Below are 24,319 nucleotides of genomic sequence, written 5' to 3' on the forward strand. Positions count from 1 at the left end.
TGATAAAACCAGGTGAGAAGCACAAGGCCTAGAGTCCTAGTCTTGCTCTGATAACTGATTAGCTGAGTCTGTTTCTTCCTAACAGAAAGCAAAGAATTAGACTGGGATGATCTCAGTGGTCTCCTTCAGCTTTAAAATGTACGTATCAGAAATTACAGATGAATGCTATGAATTTGGCAATCTGCTTGAAACCTCTTGATCACAATACATTTATTATCTAGTCCTTTTTTTTTTTTTTGCGGTACGTGGGCCTCTCACTGCCGTGGCCTCTCCCGTTGCAGAGCACAGGCTCCGGACGCGCAGGCTCAGCGGCCATGGCTCACGGGCCCAGCCGCTCCGCGGCATTGGGATCTTCCCGGACCGGGGCACGAACCCGTGTCCCCTGCATCGGCAGGCGGACTCTCAACCACTGCGTCACCAGGGAAGCCCTATTATCTAGTCCTTTTTTTTTTGACTCGTGAATTTTTTTATTTTTATTGAGCTATAGGGGATGGGTTGGGAAATATCTCAGTAAGTTATGCCCTACTAGGGAAATGTCCATTCTAACTTTCCTGGGGTAGCTTTCGGAGCTTTTTCTTTTTCTTGGAGCTGCTGTTCTTGCTGACAGCAGCCTCTTCAGGTCCACTGCTGAGAGGCTCCTCCTTGGAAGAGAATTTCCTCTTTTTCTTGGGGACCCTCTTGATCGCAGTCTCCAGGGAGCATTTAACTCAAGATGTTTTGCTCTGTGGAAAATGTTCTTTCAGTACTTCTCTCTTCAATTGATGTCAGTTCTTTCAAACAAACATTTACATTGTTTTCTTTGATATTTAAAATGATGTTATTGTGTTCGTAAAAGTAAAAAAAAAGAAGGTATCACTAAATGTAAACATTTCCATTAAGGATTATCCTTTTTGCAGTTAAACATGCTATTGGGTAAAGTATGGTATAGGAAAGTGACTGAATGCATATGAAATCTTGTGGCTTGTTAAAGGTTGTTTGGTTGTTTGGGGTCTCCTAGGATACTTAGTTGTTTTTTCCACCAACCCACACTTCCTCTATATTCCTAATAAAGCCTTTGGAATCTGCTGGGCTTTTTAAAGCTCTCTCACTACCCTCTTTCTATGACTTCACCACATAATTAAAAATCTAAAGTTATTTAGCATAATTTAATAGTATTAGCAAGATTTGTAACTGTATCCAAGGATATGAACTTGTTTGTTTTAACAACCGCCTGGACAGTCCAAAAGGCCATTAAAGAAAAAACATATCATGTCAAATTTTCAGTAGTTTTATTGAAAAATGCCTCTTTTGTTTCAGAAATAAATAATATAAGGCAGTGAAATTCACAATCTGCAGTTAAAATATAAAAGCAGCAATTCTATGTTCATAGTCTTGCAAACATTTTCCAACTGCTTTTGATAACTAAGAAACATTATGTTCTGGGAAAAAAAAGTTCATACTAAATGTACAACACAAACATGCAATTCCATCTCTGCAGAATAATCTGCAATTTGGTATAAATGTTAGCGTGTCTAAAACAAGGAGGTTTAAGGCAATATGGAACTGTATCCAGTTGATACAATAATTTCAGCTACATGGCTTAAGGTTTGTGGTTGTTAAAGGAGATGTATAAGAGCATACTATGCCCTAATGTATAACAGAAGATAGAAGAGGAAGATAAACAGTCGCAACAGAGTTGACTTTTCCCTCTTTTTTGGTTTTAGGAGGGGAACTGCTTGGATCGGGATGTAATTGAACTGCAAATAAGCATTGGAAAAGATAAACTGCCCTCTCGAAATACACAGTCGTTCTGGGTTCCAGGACTTAACTGCTGAACCTAAGAGTTTCATTGAGGCTTCCCGCTGTGCTACCTAAAGGCACAAGGCACGTTCTCTCCCTGCAGCTTTTGTGAACAAAGTATTTCGCAAGCACTTCAAGGGCAAAGGCAAAGACTTCTACAGACTGCGTGCAGCGAGCTAGGCTTCCTGCAGGAACAAGGTTCTCTACAGCCAGAAAGGGTACTCTCGGATGAAGCAACGCCGGAAGAAACGTGACAGATAACACGTACACTGCTCCGTCTGACCTGTAAATGAGAATCCCAACACCTCCCCCCAGCCTGGCCGTGCTGCGCGCGCGCGCGCGCCAGGTGTCAGCTTCACTGCCGGGGGCCGCGGAGCAGGGCGCGCCGCCAGCGCTCATGGGGAGGACGCTCCTCGGCGGGCTCGTCGGCGCCATAGTCCTCGTACTCGTCCGCCGTCCGCTCGGGCTCCACCGGCACGATGAAGGGCTCGCGCTCAGGCAGGTAGGCCCCGCCCTCGGGCACGTAGGGCTCTGTCCGATTCAACATTACAGTTATGGCATGATTTGGAAGGCACACACGCACACACACACACACACACACACACACACAGCAAAAGCTAAATCATCACCCGAGGGGATGGCACTCCAGTCTTAATCTCATAACTATAAATAGATAAATTACAATGTTCCCATTGCTTCCATTTGCAGAGAGAATTTGGTGATCAATAATGAAATGGCACTTGTTTTTAACCTTCAAAGATCCAGCAGTAAGTACAATCATTGCACAAATACCTGGGAAGGGTCAGAGACTGGGCCAAGGAGAACTGTAAACCAACCTAGGTAGGATATTGCAAATCCCCAAGTAACCGTTCATGACTTCAAACTCCTCAGTTCAGAGAACCATTTGGAAAGATGAGGAGGTATGGGGAAGTGACATTGGCTCCTAGAAACTGAACTCTGGAGGTGAAAATCAACTATCACCAGGTAATATACAGTACATGACATGTTCTGTGGCTGTCTCTCCCACGGCCTGAGTTACAGCTGGTGGGTGAGGACCTCCAGTGACTACAGCGAAACAGGAAGAGAAGAAGTGACTCTCAAACTTCGGTGTGAAAATTGCGATTACAAAATCCAAATGAAAGTACACGTACAAAAGGTAATCATAGTAAGACACATGCCCTGAATCAGACACATCGCTAACAAGCGAGAGATGAGATTCTATTTGGTGTTATTCCGGCAGAGAGCAAGCAGCAGGCAGAAGCTGATTGTACAGGACTGTTAAGTGATTTTAGTGGACAGGATCACATACAAATCATTTACAAGCCGTCATTAGTTTATTATTTACATAAGGTATTTCTCTTGAACCAGGTTAATTGTTTTTCTCAAAATGGCATCATCTCTGCGGTTAGTAGTTTTATTATGCGCCTCTTTCAAAGCGGAGGCTCCTCATGAGCTGTGTGTTTGAACGTTTTCTTTTAAATAATATTTTTCTACATTATTACTGAAATGCATCAGGCTTATAAACTAACACCACTGCTTTTGTCTCATTCAAGTTAGTATAAAGAGTCTCCACCCTCCGTTATGATGTCCACCCAGTTCATTAACCATATCTGTGGTGAGATTTCCATACAGACTCATTTCCTAATAAGCACGTGCGCAAACATCTCAGAAACAGGATTTTCATGTATTCAAACTGTAAGCAGCGCTGGCGACTTAGAAAATTTGTTAGCCGGAACCTGAAACAGGTCAAAGATGATAGTTTTTAAAAGTTGAATTACTATGCAAAAAAACATCTATACACATTCATCTAAGTATGTAATGGTTAAAGTAGATATGTATATATCCATATATTTCAAGTTATTCACACATACCAGAAGGCAGAGGTAATTTAAATTTCTTTTATAAAGAGTGAAATTGTAATTTTGTGAATGGGTTGCTTGAGAAATTTACGATTCATGATTACTTCTGGTCATAGGTAAGTATGCACATAAATATATAGATATATAGATATTTAGGTATTCAACTACTCATGCACTACTTGCTAGTAGCCAACCATATCAAACAGCAGTATCATTTTTAAAACTTGCAAGATGCTCGAGGGTGTGCTGATGGAAAGGTCACCGCTGACCGCTGCCCACAGCATTAATGTATTTATTTTCAGATCAGCATATCTCCTTTATCCCCACAGTCCCCAAAGTCAGGCTTAAGAGACTTCTGCCTCCTGTAATTGTCGAGTACTAGAATTTCATGACTGACTCTAAAAACATTAAGTCCCAGAGTTTATAAATATTAATTCCATGGACCATGTGAAATAGTGAAATATTTTCAGTTGTCTGCACCATGTTATCGAATAGTCTGCCTACACGATAGAGTCTCAAAACAGTTTTTTAGATATATTCTTGTATTCAACAAATCCCTCTTCCCAGCCTTTAGGGTTAAAAAAAAAAACAAAAAAAAAAAACCCAGTCAATTGGTAGCATTCTTTGAACTCCCAAGAGAAATAGAGGTTTATGATGTGATTTGGTAAGTGCAGAAGTATAGAAAGGAGGAGGAGATAATTATTCAACTCCTAACAGTGAAATCATGTTATAAAATTAACATTAATTCTTTTGAGAGAGAATAACAAAACATACAACTGAAAGAGTTGATATCTTCAAGAAATCCTCAAATCAACTTTCCTTCCGTCCTAGGGAACTTCATTTCCATAAAGGTTTTTTAATTCAGGTGAGTTTGGGTCCCTATAATGGCAACAACATACCTGGATAGCCTTGTCCATTGTATGGGATGCTGGCACACTGGGAAGAGTCACAGTATCCAGGAGGACCTGGGGGGCCTCGGATACCTGAGTTTCCAGGACGACCAGGGGGACCTGGAGGACCTCTTGAACCTGTGGACCCTGGTGGACCCGTTCTGGATTCTCCTTGTGGACCTATTATGGGTTTAAAAGAAATATTTCCCCTCTTGTCAAACACATCTCCTGAGGCAGTCAACAATACTTCGGCACCTCCACTACTTCAAGACTAGACGATTCACTAGTGTATGGTAAGAAAATATGTCCTTAAGGAATCACCAGTATGACCCAGTGTAGAACTTTCTTACCAGTGATTCAAGAATTAATGCCAAAAATCCAACTATGTTAATGATTTTATTCAAAGAAAACTGACTTAGCAAGAATTGAGCCAAACTAAAGATATCAGTGAGTTCTCTGGTTTGCTCCCACTGTCTTAGAGGTAAGACTCGCTGCAGGAAATGGCTGTGGTAGCCAAGGCAGACATTCGGGTTGCCTGCTCCACCTCCAGACTATGTGAAGCAGTGCTATTTCTGGATCAAGTGACGCTTACTCATGCTTAACATAAATGTAAAGATTTAACCTCCAGGACTGACCATGGTTGCAAGGGTCTCACGGACCTTATAACGAAGAAAAAAATTCATTTTCAATCTAGTAAACAAAATGCACAGAACAACTATTATTTCCTTCCAAAACATCAATAAAGAAACTGTGAATGAAATCTTGCAGCGTGTCAGGATTTGTAATGAGAGTATATTTCCTCAGTCTACTAGCGACCTCTTAAAGAATACCAGAAGGAACAGGAAATGACAGCATCCTTAAAGGCTATGAGGCCAAACAAAACAAACAGGAATCCCATAAAGAGAAAACAACAGCCCTCTGTGTCACTAAAACTCAAACCCTCCTATATTAAAGTTAGAGTAAATGCTTAAATAGAACGCACTGAAACATTTTTGAACAAAGAGAACATAAAAATGAGGTATAACCTCCTCTATAACTTCTTGCTAAAATACCTTCCGTGATGGTCAGTATGCCTGAAGCTAACAGGATGAGTTTGTGCATCTCGTGGGGTCGTATGCTCTCTCGGTAATGATATGTTCACTTGTTTGATGTACTAGCAAACCTACCTGAGGGGCCAGGCAGCCCTCGAGGTCCTGGAGATCCAATACCCCTTTCGCCTTTCTCTCCCGGCAAACCTAAGCGAGCACAAAATGGGAAAACACAGAGGGAAAATGATCCGGAAACATGTAGCCTTCATCGGAACTGATAGTACTTGATTCAAGTAATTCGTTTCCCGTAGTGAAAGCAGAACCCAATTTTTCACAGAAGTCCACGCTTTAAGCCAAATTCTTTCTAGACATTTGTGTAATTCCAGATTCATGGCCAAGAAACAAATCTGGCTACAAGTCAGGGGAAAAATTACTTGAAGAAAACAAACACATCTAATATATTATTTTAGAAGCAGTAATTAAGAACAGAAATCTTGAATAAATAGTTACAACTCACTGAAGACGTCTTAAAGGTATCTTATCTTTAGTAGCCCTATCAGTACCTCATCTAAATAATCAGAATTATAGACATATCTACGTTTTCCGCAGAATGTTAGCCATCACTTTGACAAAAGTGAGTACCCAGCATCCTGAAACATCTGGAATCACATAATCCTGTTTTTCTTCTTTTCCTTCAGTTACACTTATCTACCATGAAATTAAAGCCACATAAACACATAAGACCAGTTTCCAGGCCCTGAATAAAGGAACCAGAAGAATTTAGATCCAAAATCTTAGGGCTGCTTGCATTCAGTTGCTGCCCAGCTCTTGCCAGTCAAAACAATTAATAAGATTTTATGCCTGATTCAGTTTGCCAGGATACAGTTTTCCCATTAACGACAGCAACAATCAGAAAATAGCGTTGTCTTTACTGAGCTCTCATGACAAAATCTTCCTGTTTTCTAAGACAGGGATCTCTACAGCCTGCAACTGCCTAAAGAGAAAGACAGGTTCATGGATGCACGGCTCTTCTGGGGCTGTCCGAACAAGACCAGTGTAGTTTGCTAAGTCCAGTCTTCTACATGCTTTTCAACCGGACCCAGCTCCTACGCTTGCAGATTCCTTCCTTTATCCCTGTGCAGCAGTCAGGAATGCCTACCTCGTTCGCCCGGGGGTCCCTGCATCCCTGGTGTGCCCGGGAAGCCTGGCCGCCCCCCAGGCCCTGGTTCTCCTCTGGCTCCTGCGCTGCCAGGGGGCCCTGGAGGACCCGGCGGGCCTGGTTGGTTGCGATTAGAGTGGTAGTCGTTTGGAATCTGATTCAGCATCTGATTGAATCTGCTCATCTGACCTAAAAAAAATAAATAAGACTTATTAGTAAGAAACCCAATAAGGGGGCTACCCTGGTGGCGCAGTGGTTGAGAGTCCGCTTGCTGATGCTGGGGACACGGGTTCGTGCCCCGGTCCGGGAAGATCCCACATGCCGCGGAGCGGCTGGGCCCGTGAGCCATGGCCGCTGAGCCTGCGCATCCAGAGCCTGTGCTCTGCAACGGGCGAGGCCACAGCAGTGAGAGGCCCGCGTACCGCAAAAAAAAAAAAAAAAAAAAAACAATTTTCTATCAGACAGAATGTAAGGATAACAGGCTATTATTTTACCTTGGTTTATTGTTTTATCTTAATGCTAGTCATTAAAATATCATTGGCTTTATCTAACAGGATACAAAACTGACAACGTATAAAAATAAGAGCTCATGGAAATAGAAACATCTATCTTTGAAAGTTTATGACACAAACTGCATTTTCCTGCAATTAACTAAAAACAACACACACACTCATACATTAAAAGGAAAAGAAATTTTACCACTTATCAGTTGTTCACAGACTTGTCTTGCAACTGCTCGCATCATGTTCTGGGAAGCAATGTCTCCCTAGTTAATTAAATCAATAAGTAGGATCAGCATATTATTTCCATAGTTTCAGAGTTCAATGTTTAACACACGATATAAATTTGTAAGTCAGATTTTAAGCAATACATACTCTATCACCTTTCTCTCCTTTCAATCCCGATGGACCCTGAAATATAGGAATTTCAGATATTAGAAACTGACAAACATGGTCTAAAATGACTCATGAATGGACAGGATGATGAAAGAGGGCAAGGTCTGCTTTCTAACAAATTAGCAAAATGACACATCACATTTACATCCATGTTACTCACATTTTGTTTGTCTGTCAAAAGGAATCTAATCTGTCTCCCTGTCTCTCTCTCTCCCTCTCTCAGAAGCACGTGTCCTCCAATATAGTGCTGAGTTGTGAATTTTATGATCACCAATTTAGAAGTTATGTACTGTGCATACATTTTATGATGCCATTCACAATACAGGTCTGCAACTGAAACACATGTAAAATTGCCCTTGCTACCATTCTACTTTCCTTTACGTCACCATGGCTGGGGAGCTCAGGTGGTTACTTTAGGTTGTGCATGAGGTTAATCTTGGTTCAGTCAGAACCCATAAGAACCTGTTCTAGTAAGAGCTTTCTGTCAATTCCCTAACTAAATATGTATCTGTAACTCCTTCCAGTGATTTTTTTGTGCACTGGGCATGAAAGGAACCATGTGCCTCCCTTATTAAAGGGCTCAATCCAAGTGGTGGTTCCCACATCCAAACGCAACCACAGAACATTTGTCCCTATTCTGTCAGGCCTCTCACTGGCCATGAGAGGATCTTGGAAAAAGTCTTCCTTCTAGTGCAAGAAGTTTTTGTCTTTCAGTATATCTCCAGGCTGCCAGCTGAAAGGAACGCCCAAACCATTGACAAATCTGATGGTCAGATAACATCCCAAACCAAACTGCCTCTTACCGTCTCCAAGACTCTTGCCTGAACGGCTCCAATATCCTCCTAACTGGTCCTCCTGCAACCCATTTGGCCCCTTTTGAGTCTGTTCTCCACAGAGAAGCCAGACTGATATTTTTAAAAAGAAAATTGGCGCATGTCACTCTGGCTCCAAGGGCTTCCCATCACACTAAGAATAAGATAAGAGATCCTCACCATGGGCTGGGTGGTCCACATGCTTACCTGTGCCCAGCTAGCTGACCTCATCTTTCATCCCTCTCCCCTCACTCCCTTTACTTCCGGTGCCCGGGCCTCTCTGCTGTTCCTTCCACGTGCCACCTTCGTCCTCCCTCGGCCTTTGTTCATGCTGTTCCCACTTCCTGGAATGCTGTTCCCACTGCCTGCTCCCTTGCTTCATTCCACCTCCTCAGACAGACTCCCTGACTGCTGTATCTGAAATAGCCCCCTTCCACCACCACAATTACCCGCTAACCCCTTACTCTGTGTTTCTTTTCTTTGTTATCACTCATCATCACCAGAAACCGTATTGTTTATTTACATTTTGGGGTCTATATCCTCCACTAGAATCTCCATGAGGGCAAGGACTTTGTCTTGTTTACGTTTATATCCCCAGACCTTAGAACACCGACGGGCACATTTAGGCACCAAACAAATGGGTGTTGAGTAAATGAATAAAAATATTCCATCAGCAGTTCCTGGAAACATCCACGACACAACATCAGGTGTTACAAGTTAGCAAGAAGACACCACTGGTTCCAAGAGCTAATGACATAAGCTAACAGTGACTGAGCTAAGCTCTCTCCTAAGACCTTTATACTCCCGTCTGCTAGTTTTGGTTTTAGAAACTAAAGGTAAGATAGAAGAGAGAAGAAAAGGAGAGGTAATTTGCTACCTTAGAAGGATGAGGAAGGTAAAGGGGGAAAAGGGGGTAGATAAGGTCCAAATAAATGTTACCAAATTATAGTCATAAGAAAAACTGGAGTTTGCCCTTTGCTAAAAGTACTGGACTCTTATGGAAACATTATTTAGTTTGGAGCCTTTTGTAAATTTCAGGAAATTATTTTTTACACTTACTGCTACTTTGTTCCCATGTGTTCTTTTTTAATTTACTGCCACTCTGAGATTGTTCTAGGATGTAAGATTTAGAACTCATCTTTATTGCCAGTATCTAGAGCTCTCATTTCAAGTAAAGGAAGTAGAAGTTTCTTTCAGGTTTCTAACTTCAGCCATCGATTACATCCGTGATATTCTTACGTTAGACTCTCTTTCAGTCATAGTAAAACGAAATAGAATTCTGAAAGGGTTAACAAGTTCCATGTACTTTTAAGGGCTCTTGTGAAGTTTCTGTCATGATTCATTGAGGAAAAGAAAGTAATACAGTCATATACTAGAGTACACACAGAGTAAGAAGTACACCAGGAGTCCTTTCATCTTTATCCTTCTTGCTTAATTTTATGTAAACATAGAAGGCAGGCCATATCACATGAAGATTCTAAGTTAGTTTGACATTAAAATTTTTTAAGCTTGGGTTTATATAACTTTGGACAATACTTCAGAAGAGAGAAGTTCTGTTCAGAGAACAGCCCTGATAGATGTGTCATTACTAATAATTGGACTTGTTGGTCTTTGAGATAAATTTTTATATTTCAGAATTCTATTCAGACAAAAAAAAAACTGCTTAAAATAAATTCATTCCTCATACATACAAATAAGGAAGAGCTTGTAACAAAGAATATGGAGCCCAACAGTTATTACAAATACTTCTGGGTATTTTAGAAGCTATGAATTCAGTTTTGGAAATACTGATTTGCAAATAGAAGATATGCATGATACCATCTCAACTATTATTTTAATCAAAACATCTGATGAAAAGAAAATTAAACTGGATGTAAATTGGAGCAGGGCAGCATAAAAAAGTATAATGGGGCTTCCCTGGTGGCGCAGTGGTTGAGAGTCCGCCTGCCGATGCAGGGGACGCGGGTTCTTGCCCCTGTCCGGGAAGATCCCACATGCCGCGGAGCCACTGGGCCCGTGAGCCATGGCCGCTGAGCCTGCGCATCCGGAGCCTGTGCTCCGCCACGGGAGAGGCCACGACAGTGAGAGGCCCGCGTACCGCAAAAAATAAATAAATAAAAAAGTATAATGGTGGGTGAGATAAATCCTTTTAATTCTGGGACTAATGTTCTAGCAACCTCAGCGCAAGAGAAAAGAGCCAGCACTGTGGCTACAGGATACTGACAAAGGGTTAACTTCTGCAGAGCACCCATGGAGGCGCTATGCACCATCATGTACTTTTCTATCTTAAGCTGCATACCGCTCCTAAACAAAAAGAATGATTTTGCTGACCCAGCTCTGAGTGTTTATTCAGTGCAGAAATATGTGTCTTGGCTTATAATCCCATTCTCCTTTTAAAGAAACCCTATGACCACAATTTTCATCCCAGAATGTTATAATAACTTAGAGAGAAAATTTTTAGAACTAGTACCAAGTTAAATCCATGGATTTAGCATAGCTTCAGCAAATGCTTCACACACATTACAGCAGAGATAACATAAATATGCCACAGCCTTGCAGTCTCCTCATTCATGGCCACAGTGGAATGACTAGGCATGCAAGCTGTCCACTTACTGGTCTGCCATGGTCTCCGGGTTTTCCTGGTTTCCCACTTGGTCCTGTGACTCCTGGAGAGCCTGGGCTTCCCTACAACACAGGGAAGCTTACCATCAAAGAAGAATTTCATCTAAAGTAAACTAGCAAAGCATGGCTGGTTTTAAAAGCTTTTAGCACATAATCACATACTAAGGAAGAACAAAATCAAATTTTAAGATAACATGGAGGAAAAAAATCTTGAAAATTCCCATTCAATCTTTATGGACTATATTTAATCGGTTTCACTATTCACAGACTGTGATCCTAGTAAACTGGCTGCTAAGTGAATTTGCAGAAAGCAATTCCTATTAGTTTGTTTCTATTACCAAACCAGAAAACTCATCAAAAGACAGGAGTGAACTCTGGCTGGGGAAAATACTGAGAAGGTAACTGGGCACCACGTGGTGGAGTTTCCCCTTGTCTCCTGGGAGTTGTATCTCAGCCTAGAAACTCACTTTTTCTTTGGTGCATTCAATAAAGGGTGCCTCCTCTTCTATCATATCAGCACCCTCTATCCCATCAAAACCATAAGAATTTCTCCCCGTTCCTTTCAGCACAGCTTTAAGACATTTTAGCAACATTTTTAGTAAAATATTTATAATATCGCTAAGTCAATACATTATGTCTAAAGCTAAAATATCCTTAAAATAGAATCATCAGATTTTGGTAAAACAATCCTTTATTCATCAATTATGTAAATTTTAATATCTGTAGTAAATACTTTAAATCAAAGCTTATTATACATTTTCAACTCTACTTGAGAACATCTATATTAAACATAAATAATAAAATTATTTTAACATATGCTCTCCAGTCCTCATATACAGCCAGAAGCCATGAAGAGCATCCCTCACCTCAAACAATGTAATTGTGATCTCACCTGGTTGCAGGTATACAGACGCTTCTTTCAAAATCATTGGCTTCAGTATTTTCCCCAAAGATCTTAATTAGAAAACCTACTCGGGTAAAACTTACTTCCTCTGAATGACTTAAACCTGTTCGGTAATTAATGTCCTTAAAATTCAAATATCATAGGCTACGGACTCTTAAAATTCTAGAACAGGAAGTAACCAGTAAGGTCATAAAACCTACCACTTAACATGGGCATGGAAGGAACTGGTTGGTTAGGGATATTTTTGTTGTTTTTCAAATATAACTTGATTAAACAAAAAGACTCTATTTTAACACCTCTGTTTTCTCTAGCCCATTTTGATTTAGGAGAATAAAAACAAGTAGCTCCCTCGACAGTGTGCCCCCCAGCACAGATGGAACATGCCTCAAAGGTCAGGTTACTAGGCTCTTCCCTAGCAAGTGGGGCTAGGGGTTTAGGGTGGGGAGATAAGAGTGTCACCTATTCCATTCTTACCGGTGGCCCAGGGGGGCCCCTAGGTCCCATTGCTCCATCTTTTCCAGTAAAGCCCTATTGTAAAAATGAAATTAATTATAGATTAGTGAAATAATGACCAAGTAAAATGGAAAGACACTAGACAGGTTGATAAGAGTGACAGGTGAGGGATTTAACCCAACTGCAGGTAACCTTTCAATATAAAGACAAATATGCCAAAAAATGTTTTCCATTGAAGTTATGCTTTTTATTGAATAATTCATTTCTATACTCAGTCATTTATATAGTTATAAATATAAAATAATTTTAAGAATCAATCCAGTCTTCTCCGAAGAAAGCAGATTCCTTTTATGAAGATACTCACGTTTACTTTTATAAGAGTGTAAAGAAATCTAAAGGAAGACTAGCCCTTTCTACCAAAAAGTCAATTGTTGACTAACTGGCCCAGGAAGGATCAAAGTAAGATGAAGGGAGTGTTGCATCACAGAAGATGCAGGAGGGGCCAACCACCTGGTTAGAAAACCCCCTTCCTTGTTTCCTAAGCAACACCAGACAGCCAGGGCAGGGCCACTGATGCTTCACTCCTCAGGGATTTCTCTCCTCCCCTCCAAGAAAGAGGCAAAACTATCTTAACTCCTCCACTCAAAAGAAAGGAAATCCTCAATCCTCACTCAATTTTTTTATCGGTCCGTCTCTCCTCATCTCACAGAAAGGCCAGACCCGGTCAGGGTTGCAGTGGGAGAAGAGGTCTGTACAGAAGCACCGGGCATCTCTGAGCAGCTTGCGTGGTGCCAAGTGACCTCTGCCTGGAATGAGTCACTCGCTGCCCGGTTAGCATTCATCCCAAGTACAGACCTCTGAAATCCAGCCAAGGATTTCTGAGTCAGGTCGTTTTTTGTGTTGCTGCATTCCTCTGTCAAAGGAGATTTTTGTCTCCTTGGAGAATATGTGTTAATTTTATGCATATTCTTGGATTCTAGCACAAATGAAGAACATTTGGATCAATACCTCCATTAAGTATCCACACTCCCATTGATTTTACAAAAGAGGAAGTTTAAATTATTTCTTTAAAATTGTGTTAGAAATATTCCACCCCCTGCAAAAAAAAATTTTTTTTCAGAAACTTATAAACATTTCAGACTGTCTTCTGGAAGATCTAGGCCTGCTTAACAAAATGCAGACTACAAATTCATCTCATGTAACATCAACACTGCTTCTGAGAGCCACTTAAGAAGCAGAAATGCTCGGAGTATTGCTTGGACAGTTCAAATGGCATTTCTACCATCTAAGTTTCCTCCAGCTGCTGTAGAAGATACACTTTTCTTTCCACTTTTTTTAGGTAAGTATCATATCTCTGAATAATCCTCCTTCAGTCATTCTAAGAACTTCCTGATCAACCATTTTCTCTTTTTTTTCTAGCTTTATTGGGGTATAATTGACAAATAAAAATTGTATGTATTTATGGCATACATGTGGTGTTTTGATATATGTATATGTTGTGAAATGATTACCACAATCAAGATAATTAACACATGTATCACCTCACATAGTTATCATTTTCTTAGGTAGGAGAATAGTTAAGATATACTCTATTAGCAAATTTCAAATACACAATATGGTATTAACTATAGTCATCACACTGTACATTAGATCTCCAGAACTTATCTTGCATAACTGAAACTTTGTATCCTTTTTAAAAAAATTTTTATTGGGGTGTAGTTGCTTTACAATGTTGTGTTAGTTTCTACTGTACAGCAAAGTGTATCCGCTACACGCATACATATATCCCCTCGTTTTTGGATTTCCTTCCCATTTAGGTCACTGCAGAGTACTGAGTAGAGTTCCCTGTGCTATACAGTAAGTTCTCATTAGTTATCTATTTTATACATAGTATCAATAGTGTATATACGTCAATCTCCATGAAACTTTGTATCCTTTGTCTAATATCTCCCCATTTCTCCCTCTTCCCAGGCCCCTGGCAACCACCACTGTACTCTGTTTCCGTGAGCTCAACTTTTTAAGGATTCCATACATTAAGTGAGATCATGCAGTATTTATCCTTCTGTGCTTGGCTTATTTCAGCTGGCACATCCTCCAAGTTCAAGGTTCATCCATGTCGTTGCAAATGACAGGATTTCCCTCTTCTTTAAGACAGAGTAATATTCCATTATATACATGATATATACATATCACATTTTTTAATCCATTCATCCATGGATGGACACTTTGGTGTAACCAACCATCTTCTTTTAGAAGAAATACATATCTAAGTTGGGGTGAAGCAGATTTTATTCTGATGGCCTCAGAAGGGCTACCACTGAGCCATCTGTAGCACTTTGTAGTGTAATTTTTTTTTTTATTCTCCATTTTCAAAACTGTAGCAGTTATTGTTGCTTCCCTCAATGGGAGGGTGGCTGAGAGGACCTATGGCTGCTTTCACAGATATACTGCATGTCATGCCTGCACCTGTGGCTCTCTTGCTACTTTCTGACAGTCCCCAGAGCTGTGCCTCATTTGAAAATCATCTGTGCTGAAGGCAACCCATGCCTGCTGTTCCTACCACCTCCACCTTGGTAACATGTCTTCCTCACCATGGTCCTTGGGTTTGCTCTCCTCAGCTGTCTTCTCTTCTCTTCTACCACAGGGTTCAACTTTCTTTCTTTCTTTTAGTTTTCAGCGGAGATGCCTGCACCCAAAGTCTAACTTTCCAAAACTGTTTATGTTCCCTCAGCTGTGCCTTCTACTCTCAGCACTCGCAGTAGGAAACTAAGTGGTAGGTCGGCGTACAAGACTGTGATGGAAAAAGACAAATGATTTCCTGAAGACTTTCCTCAGCCTCAACACGAGAGTCCTGGGTGGCCTCACCAGGACCGGATTCACAGGTTAGAGCTAGAAGAACGCAGTCCTTTCCACTCCCTCACTTTTCAGGGACACAGCGATGGCAGCGGTGGCTGCCTGACTGCCAGTTCAGGAGGAACGTGTTGATGGGATGGCGCTGGCCACCCAGCGAGTCTGCACAAAGCCTGCACTGCATGATGGGCCCAACAGGGCTTCAGTAGCAGCGGCAGCAAGAGAGGCAGCCCATCATTTTTTTTTTTATTGGACTATCATTGATTTACAACATTGTGTTTAATTTCTGCTGTATAGCACAGTGCTCAGTTATACACACACACACACACACACACACACACACATATATATATTCTCTTTCATATTCTTTCCCATTATGGTTTATCACAGGATATTGAACTATATTCAGTATGTATCATTACTTCCTGATTGCGGTATTTTTGGGTTTGTTGACTAACTGAATAGACTGACTTGTCACCTTTGCAATCTCACTATTGTCCTTTATTGTAAAATAAGAATTCCAAAAAACTGAAGTGTCAGTCTCAAAAGAGTCAGAAGAATATGTATATAGAAGTACCACTGGGCCCCAGACTCCCAGAGAATACCATTTTCTCTTTGACCTCACTCTCTCATAAACTCAAGAGTAGGCATTGGAGCAAATAACTGTCACTGGCAAATCATCCAAATCTGGAATTATCTGGGCAAAATCTTTGCTCCATCTGACTGACCCAACTCTCCTGCCCCATGATGTCAGAGAGGCGTTAAGGGTAACAAATCAATGCCTTTAGTGACAGCTATTATAGCCCTGGCCCTCTGAGACCCTGCTGCTAGTCCTGTGTTTTAACTTGATAAGTCAGAATCTAGACAACTCTCAGACTGTTGTCTGGACCAGAAGATGCTGAAAAGTCATTAGTGCCTTGGTTCTGAGCAACTCTAAAATAGTTTATTAAAGCATTCGTCGTCTCCTATGAAAGCAAATTTTCTGTAACATTGGATTAGAGCACAGAAGCCATGTTCACTGTGCTTCTCATTTACTTGTCCTAGAAAAGATTGGGTCTCCTGCACTGATTTCATCATAAGTCAAGAGCAAAACTGAAATCTGCCACAAATGAGCAAGATGCCTACTAGGTTCCAGTCGGCTTTCCATCACAGAGGCCTACAGGGGGTATCTGAGTTCTGAAGGTGTAGAAGAGATGTCCCTGACGGCATAGAAAGTGCCACGGAAATCAAGACTATTCTTAGAGTTACGTAAAAGATGCCTCATAACAAAGATTTTAATTTTAGGATTCAAAGCAATTTGCTAGGATTCTTGAATCTCTTTCCAATGAACCAAAATTCCTTTTAGGGACTTGGTTTTCCAAATATGATCAAAGAAAACATTTTTCCAAAATTAAAATTCTGACAACTCATTTGAAGTCCCACCATTTTGTTTCATAGACCTTGAGATTGACCTGGTATCGGTTGGTCCGCTGATATTAGCTTTTCTGCCTCCCGTGAGATGTGTGAACTCTGCATTTCCAGCCATGCAAATTGAATTATGGGGGGTTCTTAATTAATAGGCAACAATGTGATATCATTTCCAACATCCTTACAGCCTGCCCAAGAAAACTTACTCTATCTCCTGGAGGGCCCATTGGTCCTGGTGGGCCAGGTAATCCTGGGGTTCCCTACACAAAAGGAAACAAACAAGTGAAACACTGTAATTAACTTCTTGTGTGAGAAAAGGGATTTGTGTTATTCTCTAAGATGTTTGGGGGAAAAATGCAGGGGGCTCTGAAAGGAAACAGACACTCAGAAGCAAGCCCAGTGCCAGCCCAAGAGGAAGATGCTCGCTCAGTCATCAAGCCCAGACCTGACTGAACAGCACAAGCTTGAAGACTAACCAGGCAACGGAATGGAAATGACGTGCAGCACACGGCCAGGCTTCTGCTTTGCTGCTTAACCTTGGCTCACCTTTTGAGGCACCACAAGGGCAACTATGCAAATAACACTTGACCAGCAAAGAAAAGGCAGCGTGAAGAACAGCTCACCGTCCGGCCTGGAAGTCCCGGCTCTCCAGCATCGCCCTTCATGCCCTGGCGACCCTGGAGCAAACAGAGGGAAAACAGGTCTCAGGTGTTTTACAGAAATTAAGTGAAAAGGAAAGACGTGAGCCATTCCTGAAATTTCTGTCACTTCATAAATCCAGTGAAGCATATTTGTGATGGGAGGTGAATCAATTATTGGAGGGACTGATGTTCACTTTTTAAACTACAAATGCTGTTGTAATTTCCACTTATCATGTGATGGGATAATTTTATATAATCATGGGAGAATATGTCTCCTTTGAAAGAACCTAATTGAACATAGGGATTTTCATAGAAATAGAAGTTGAAGGGAAAACTGTTTTATTTAATATATTTAATTTGGTGCTCATTTTAATAGATATTCAATGAAACACTGTAACATAATTTTGGTCTTTATAACTACATGCTAGAAGACACTTGTTACACAGGCAAATCTGAATTAATTAAAGCTGATAAACTTCATTTAGTAGCAATAATAAGAAAAGTTAAAAGCCCCTAAATCTCCCTTTTGGACATAAGAAGCTAAAAGTTAGATGCATTCAACCCTTTTGAGTGAAAAAGTCCTAGCCCTTCAAATGTTTCATTTCTAGTGATATCTGATACAGATTGTTTTTCCTCTAAATGCCAAAAGGATGTATGTGTCTTCTATTATGGCATCTTTAAAAAGGAGTTTAGAACTAAACTTAAAACTATGAAATTATCTGTATTCTTATTCATTTACTGTTATGTTTTAAAGTATAGAAAAAGGTAGTTAAATAAAATATGAGCCTTTAAAGATAAAACACCTCTTTATAAGTTCAGATTAGCATTTGGAACAAAAGGTAAACATGTTATTAAAAATTTTTATAGAAGTAATGATGTAGATAAATAATGCAAGCTTGCCTTGAAGTCATAAACATTAGAAAAGGACCCCGGGGCTGCCACAGACTCAAAGCAGTATCAAAGCTTTCAGGATGTTGAAGGATATTTGCATTACTTAGTAAAAAATTTTTTTAAAGGTCAAATAATTGGCAACAATTTTCCCTACACAGTTACGTATTATTACATACAGTATTTACATATCTGAAATTACAGTCATAGGGAGTCTTCTCAATGACTAAAATTTGTTGAGTTCTCTGAGAAAACATTTGAGTTTGGTGAAATAGAATAAAAAAATGTTCCAGTTAAACTCAACGTTAATCCACCACCCTCATTTCATACAGAAAGCTTTGTGCTTACTTGTTCTCCTGGAATAGAGAGGCCGTTGGGTCCCTGGGGGCCTGGCGGACCCTGGGGACCGGGAGGACCTGAATCTCCACGAGGACCAGGGGGGCCCTAAATACACGGAAGAGAAACAAGCACAAAGTCATGGAATGCCCTTCCAGTGCCTGTCTTCATAACTCTAAGACACCAATCATATAATCTTTGCAAACATTTTACAAATCTATCCATCTATAAAAACATGTAATGCCATTCCTTTCTTCCCTTTGCTACTCATTAAAAGAACAACTGGAAAGTACAATAAATTCACAAGAGCACTTATATTTCCAAAATTCCTATTAAAAGTAGGTTTCTAAAAGAAGTAAAATACATTGAATATAATATATTCATATATTTATAGTCCTAGATTCATTCAGAGATCAAAGCTCAAAATTCACTGGATTTGGGCTTCCCTGGTGGCGCAGTGGTTGAGAGTCCACCTGCCGATGCAGGGGACACGGGTTCGTGCGCCGGTCCGGGAAGATTCCCACATGCCGCGGAGCGGCTGGGCCCGTGAGCCACGGCCGCTGAGCCTGCGCGTCCGGAGCCTGTGCTCCGCAACGGGAGAGGCCACAACGGTGAGAGGCCCGAGTATAGCAAAAAAAAAAAAAAAAAAATTCACTGGATTTGATTTCTTTTAAGCTCGTCCTGATTTCTCTTAGACTTGGGCTTATTTCTGGGACTAACGTATGTATAAGTCAAGCAAGGAAAGAGCAGATATGTTCACTCTATGCTGGAGCTTCTTTGCAGTGTGTCTAGGTGGAAAAGGCACAAACTTGGAGTCGGACAGACCTGGGTCAGTCAGCACCCCAGCCTCACTTTCCTAACTGGGTTAGCTTATCATTAGTGATAGTATGACAAAAACTACACATCATCTTCATAATATATTCCCCTAAGAAGCTTCAGTTGTCTTATGGAGACCAGTATGGAACCGGTAGAAGGGGCTAGTGACCTGCCATGAACATACATGTGGCTGCTGAGCTATTTCTCTGAGACAGGTGAACCGTCCCCAGCAGGACCCTGCTCCCTGTGGGGTCTTCCAACTGATGGCCAGGTCACCCCCTCTGCTTCCCCAAGTGACAGCAGAGCCCTTAGGTGCTTCTGCAGGTTTCCCATGTGCAATTCCTACATCAGTGAGATGCCCGGTACATTCTTTATCTGGCTAGCCTAATCCATCATTTTGACACCCAGAGACAAGACAGAGATAATTATATTGCCTAAGGCACACTAAACTTGAATCAACTTGCTCAAGTTGTAGAAATTTGAATAACCAGATTTTAACATACAGGTGAAAATAAAAATGCACTCTAAAATATACTTACAATTGCCCCACTGATACCTCTTTCACCTCTGGGACCTTTAGCACCAGGTCCTCCCTAAAATACATAGTAAGAGTACATTTTAGAGTGAACACAGGAAAGTAGGAAGAAGTTGATATATAAAAGTTGCTTCGGGAAGCAGTGCATTCTCCAGACAATACAGTTATTTATAAAATATGGAAGTAAATACTTTATATCCTACAAATGTGTGGGGAAAGAGAATTTCGAAACTTTGTACATTCTAAGGATCTCATTTTTACATTCTGAACTTTTCTTAATTGTTAGCAAATTTTGAAGTTATTTGAAAATTTGAGGTTTACTGGGAAAAAAACAAGCATTACTTAAATACTATAGTTAAGTATTTTTAAGGAGAAAAATCTGTTTTGGAATTATATGAATGCATTCTTCAGGGAAAATAATATGCAAAAAGAATCTCTCAAAATCTCAGAACATGTAGTTTAGTAACAGGAATTCAGAGACCGCTGAACAAAGATGAAATAAACATGATAGTGAGATACAACAATGTTATCATACAATTAGAGGGAAAAAAATCCCTACTTCTCAAGAACATCTGAGTCACATCCAGCATATAATTTTATGATTACAAATATAAATCAGGTAAGTCACTGGTAATTGCAAATAGTCTTATGTTGAATCTTGCTTTGCTCTTTAATATCTTTATTTTATGTTTTGCTTTAGGAAAACTCACATCACAAAAATATGTTTACAAAATCATCAGGACCACTGGTAATTCCAGAGACATTTTGATTCCGTATATGTGGAGCTAGTTTGTAATTAACTTAAAATCAATTTACATTATTTGCTATGACCCATGTATAGTAAAATCTGGTGTTCCGAGGCTCTCTGAACTGTTCGTATGTTAATTAACCATTTTCTTAAAAGAGTTCAATAGAGCTTAAAGGTATCACTTCTATTCTGAAAAACCAGCCCAGGTCAGATGTTAGATTGACTAAATCGGGGAGTCCACATTGATTAATGAGACACATGAGTGTACTCTTCAATGTTTTGCATTGCATTTTCTTGGTCTCCCCTCCACCCATGAATAGACCTGGTCAGTCTTCCCACTCAAGTTATTGCTAACACCAACACTTTCACCCAGAGTTTATGATATCATCACATATGTATATTATCCTCTATGTTATTCTATGATATGTTTGCTAATAACAAACACATATGCTAGGTTCTAAACAAGTTGTTGTTGGGCCAGCCTCTCAACCACGGCTCCATAACATACGTACGAGAAGCGTCAGCAAACAAAGGAATTTTCAAAATCAAGTGATTACAGAGAGAAACCCAAATTCATATCTTTAAGAGAAAAGCTCTTGAATGCTAGTCGATATCATTCATTCTTGTGTGGCTAGAGAAATGTGTTCAGATGTGTTCAAATTTTCTTCTTGATTTACTCCACTTCAGATCTCAAAACACGCTACAAACATGGTGTGCAATGCAGCTTGTTCTGCCCTAGAACACACCAGTGGCTGGGAGCTTCTTACGCATGACATACCGGCCAAAGGGTGATCATGCCCAAGATTTACCAGGAAAAACTAGAGGAACTCTTTGTTTCCTTACCGCAGGGCCTGGTGGTCCTGGAGGTCCAATGCTGTCCTGCGTACACGTGCAAGCATTTGGAAGACTGGGGCATTTTGCTTCATCTCTCTGAAATTTTGAAAAGAATATTTATCTATGAATTGATGGTAAAAACAGCTTCCCATCCCCCATGCTCACTAATCTTATATACACAAGGGAATCTATTTCCCAACTTGAAGAAATAATTTTTAGCTATGATTACAAACAGTCTTACGTTGAATCTTGCTTTGCTCCTGATGTCTCTATTTTATGTTTTGCTTTAGGAAACCTCACACAACAAAAATATGTTTACAAAACTATCATCAAGACCATTGGTTATTTAATCCAATTTTCTCTAGTCTGGCGTTAGGGAAAGGCTGAGTATCTCAGATATGGAGGCCCATTTCCTTCAGAACAAAATCTAAACTCCTTTCCAGGCCTACAAGGGCTTACATGCACTGCCAAGCAGCAGCACACCACCGTGCCCCTCCCACTGCCCTTCACTCTGCCCCAGCGCTCCCTCATCCCCTTCATGCCTCTCAGATGTTTAGGGCACCTTGCCGCCTTAGGGCCTTTGCACTTACAGTCCCCTCTGGCTGGAAGTCTCTATCTCCATTATCCACATAGTGTGTCCTCTCACTTCACTCAGGTCTCTGTTTAAATCTCCCCTTATCACTGACGGCTGAGGGTACTCACCTGGCTATCTCTCCCTGTACCCTGGCGTGTTTTCACGCAAGGACTTTTCACTCTATAACGTACTGTATACCTACTTGTTCATTCCTCCTCTCCCCCTGCCTTTCACTAGAATATTCCCTTTCACCGCTGTAACCCCGGCACATAGGATAGTGCCTGGCTTACAACAGGTGCTCGGTAAGTATCTGTTGAATAAATAACGCATACTCATCCCGTGGGTACGTGCAGCTCACTGTTCGCCTAAAGCTTCAAATCCATCATCAGCATTCACCTTTGTAATTATTACAACCTACACAGATACTATGGGTAAAAGCCATCATCTTGAAAAGAAACATGGTTATTTCTACTTAGATATCCAGAGAGGTGATGGCTTATCCTGTAAAATGCTGGTATTTTACAAGCAATAGAAAGGACTCTGCAATAAGTGGGTTTATCAGACACACTGATTCAGCTGGACTTTTCTGACTAGGCATAACCACCCTGGCTGGCAGGGAGGATTTCCAGATGTGGTTCTCTACATTCTTGATTTTGAGGGAGGGATCCCCAGCCTGAGCTGTGGTCGCTGATGAGCACACACACTTTGCGTGTCCCTGGCTCCATCCTGGAGATGCAGCTGCAGAGGGCTACTTGCTCTCCCAAGCCATCCACGCCCACATCCCTTATTCCTCGGGGACTCTTAACACCGCCACAGAATTCCGTTCTCTTTTACTTACCCTGGAAGGAATATCACAGCATCTGTCTCTACTGGTCCACACTGGACTGCAGACAATATCAAAATTCTGGATTTGGAACTGCAAACAACCAACAGCAACATGAGCTAAAGATGCGTGAAAACATTTCATATTAACGTTTCCACATTTTAACCTCTGCCAACTTCTCACAGAGACGCTCTTGAGGGAACAGGCAATGAAAGCAATGGGATCCTTACTTCATAAGAACAGAAAAACCTATGCCTGAGAGAAAGCGATAGTAAAGCAAAATGCACACGTGATATTCCCACTTCTGATCCCCTTCCTTGGCTAAAATGAAATGTTTGATTGAGTTTTGGGTTTTTTTAAGAAAACATTTACTTAAAAATTAAGAATGTATTTAATTCTGAATTTGAAGACTACACACATTTAAATCAACTTTTAAAAGTCCACCCTTGCAGAAAAGTAACATTAAAAAAAAATATTCCTCACTTATTCTAAAATTGATGCCCTTCTTTTCATAAATTCTTACCTAGGGACTAACTGATAATTTTATGATTACCTTCAGCTTAACTATTTCAATATAATATATATTTTCTATCTTTCTACATTTAAAAAAATAGAGCTCTTTTGATAAAGATTGTTTAGCTGCAGCCATTCTTTTATAAACTAATGTAATTGTTCTATTTAAATATCAAATCCAATATTCAATAAATGATTTTAATCACAATTCTATTAAATTTGCACTCTTTGGTTCTACATTGTGGAATAAAAATTTCACTTTTGAATCAAGAAGAAGAAAATCCTATCCGTGGAAGAAAGCTACATTCAGTAAATGCAATTTTAAAAATAACAGAAGCCAAGGCTATTAGTCTTGCTTTTAGAACAATGTTATTATTGGTCAACATTTAATATGAACTTAATTAACCTGGTACAGTGAAAACCTTAGGTTGAAAATCTTACTACTAAGTAGCATTGTAAAAGGGTTGGCAAGCCCCCGCCTCCAACTTGAGCCAGTGACACTTGTGAGTGAGGGGTGGCTGACCGACTACACTCATCTTCCTTCTGAGGCAGATGTGACCCCCCCAGTGAGGGGACAGCAAGTCTGTGATGGTCACAGCCAGTGTCCACAAATGCATAGTGTCCTGAGTGCACACATTTTTATTAACAGTTACTACCTTTGAAGAACAAAAAATGAATTGGTTTAGATTTCACTGATTATCCTGGCAACTATCTGTGTTGTACTCTCCAGTTTGATTCAGTTTCAAGTCGACTACATGATGTTCTCTGGTGCCTTGACAACTTAATTTGTTTCTAGCAGTAAAGCCCATTATCATGTTTTGTCAGTAGCATATTTTCTCAGTGTAACTTTTCCAGCCTTTCAATCTAACCAAGAAATAAAACAATTTAAAACTCACCGAGGAAGAAAACTTCACTGATTACTTTTAAAAATGTCATTTCAATCTTAATACAA

At 40.4% G+C, this 24,319-nt stretch overlaps 1 protein-coding gene across 4 annotated transcripts in view; it reads right to left on the reverse strand.

Moving 5' to 3' along the window:
• Positions 1-1,251: 1,251 nt before the first annotated feature.
• COL12A1 (collagen type XII alpha 1 chain) overlaps positions 1,252-24,319 on the reverse strand; it is a 114,575-nt gene continuing 91,507 nt past the window's right edge. For 3 of the 4 annotated variants that reach the window (XM_082668652.1, XM_082668650.1, XM_082668649.1), the window contains 14 exons: positions 22,870-22,947; positions 21,467-21,553; positions 19,880-19,933; positions 18,537-18,632; positions 17,283-17,336; positions 16,866-16,919; positions 12,424-12,477; positions 11,037-11,108; positions 7,591-7,626; positions 7,415-7,481; positions 6,716-6,904; positions 5,695-5,763; positions 4,538-4,708; positions 1,252-2,310 (listed from right to left, as the gene is read on the reverse strand). In XM_082668652.1, the coding sequence (XP_082524778.1) occupies positions 2,135-2,310; positions 4,538-4,708; positions 5,695-5,763; positions 6,716-6,904; positions 7,415-7,481; positions 7,591-7,626; positions 11,037-11,108; positions 12,424-12,477; positions 16,866-16,919; positions 17,283-17,336; positions 18,537-18,632; positions 19,880-19,933; positions 21,467-21,553; positions 22,870-22,947 (1,257 nt within the window). In that variant the 3' untranslated portion in view covers positions 1,252-2,134. Of the gene's footprint in view, positions 3,516-4,537; positions 4,709-5,694; positions 5,764-6,715; positions 6,905-7,414; positions 7,482-7,590; positions 7,627-11,036; positions 11,109-12,423; positions 12,478-16,865; positions 16,920-17,282; positions 17,337-18,536; positions 18,633-19,879; positions 19,934-21,466; positions 21,554-22,869; positions 22,948-24,319 lie in introns of all 4 variants that reach the window. The other variant, XM_082668651.1, reaches the window with a different exon arrangement.

The sequence above is a fragment of the Grampus griseus genome, assembly GCF_964374135.1.
Source record: "Grampus griseus genome assembly, chromosome: 13".
In the NCBI taxonomy this organism is placed as follows: domain Eukaryota; kingdom Metazoa; phylum Chordata; class Mammalia; order Artiodactyla; family Delphinidae; genus Grampus; species Grampus griseus.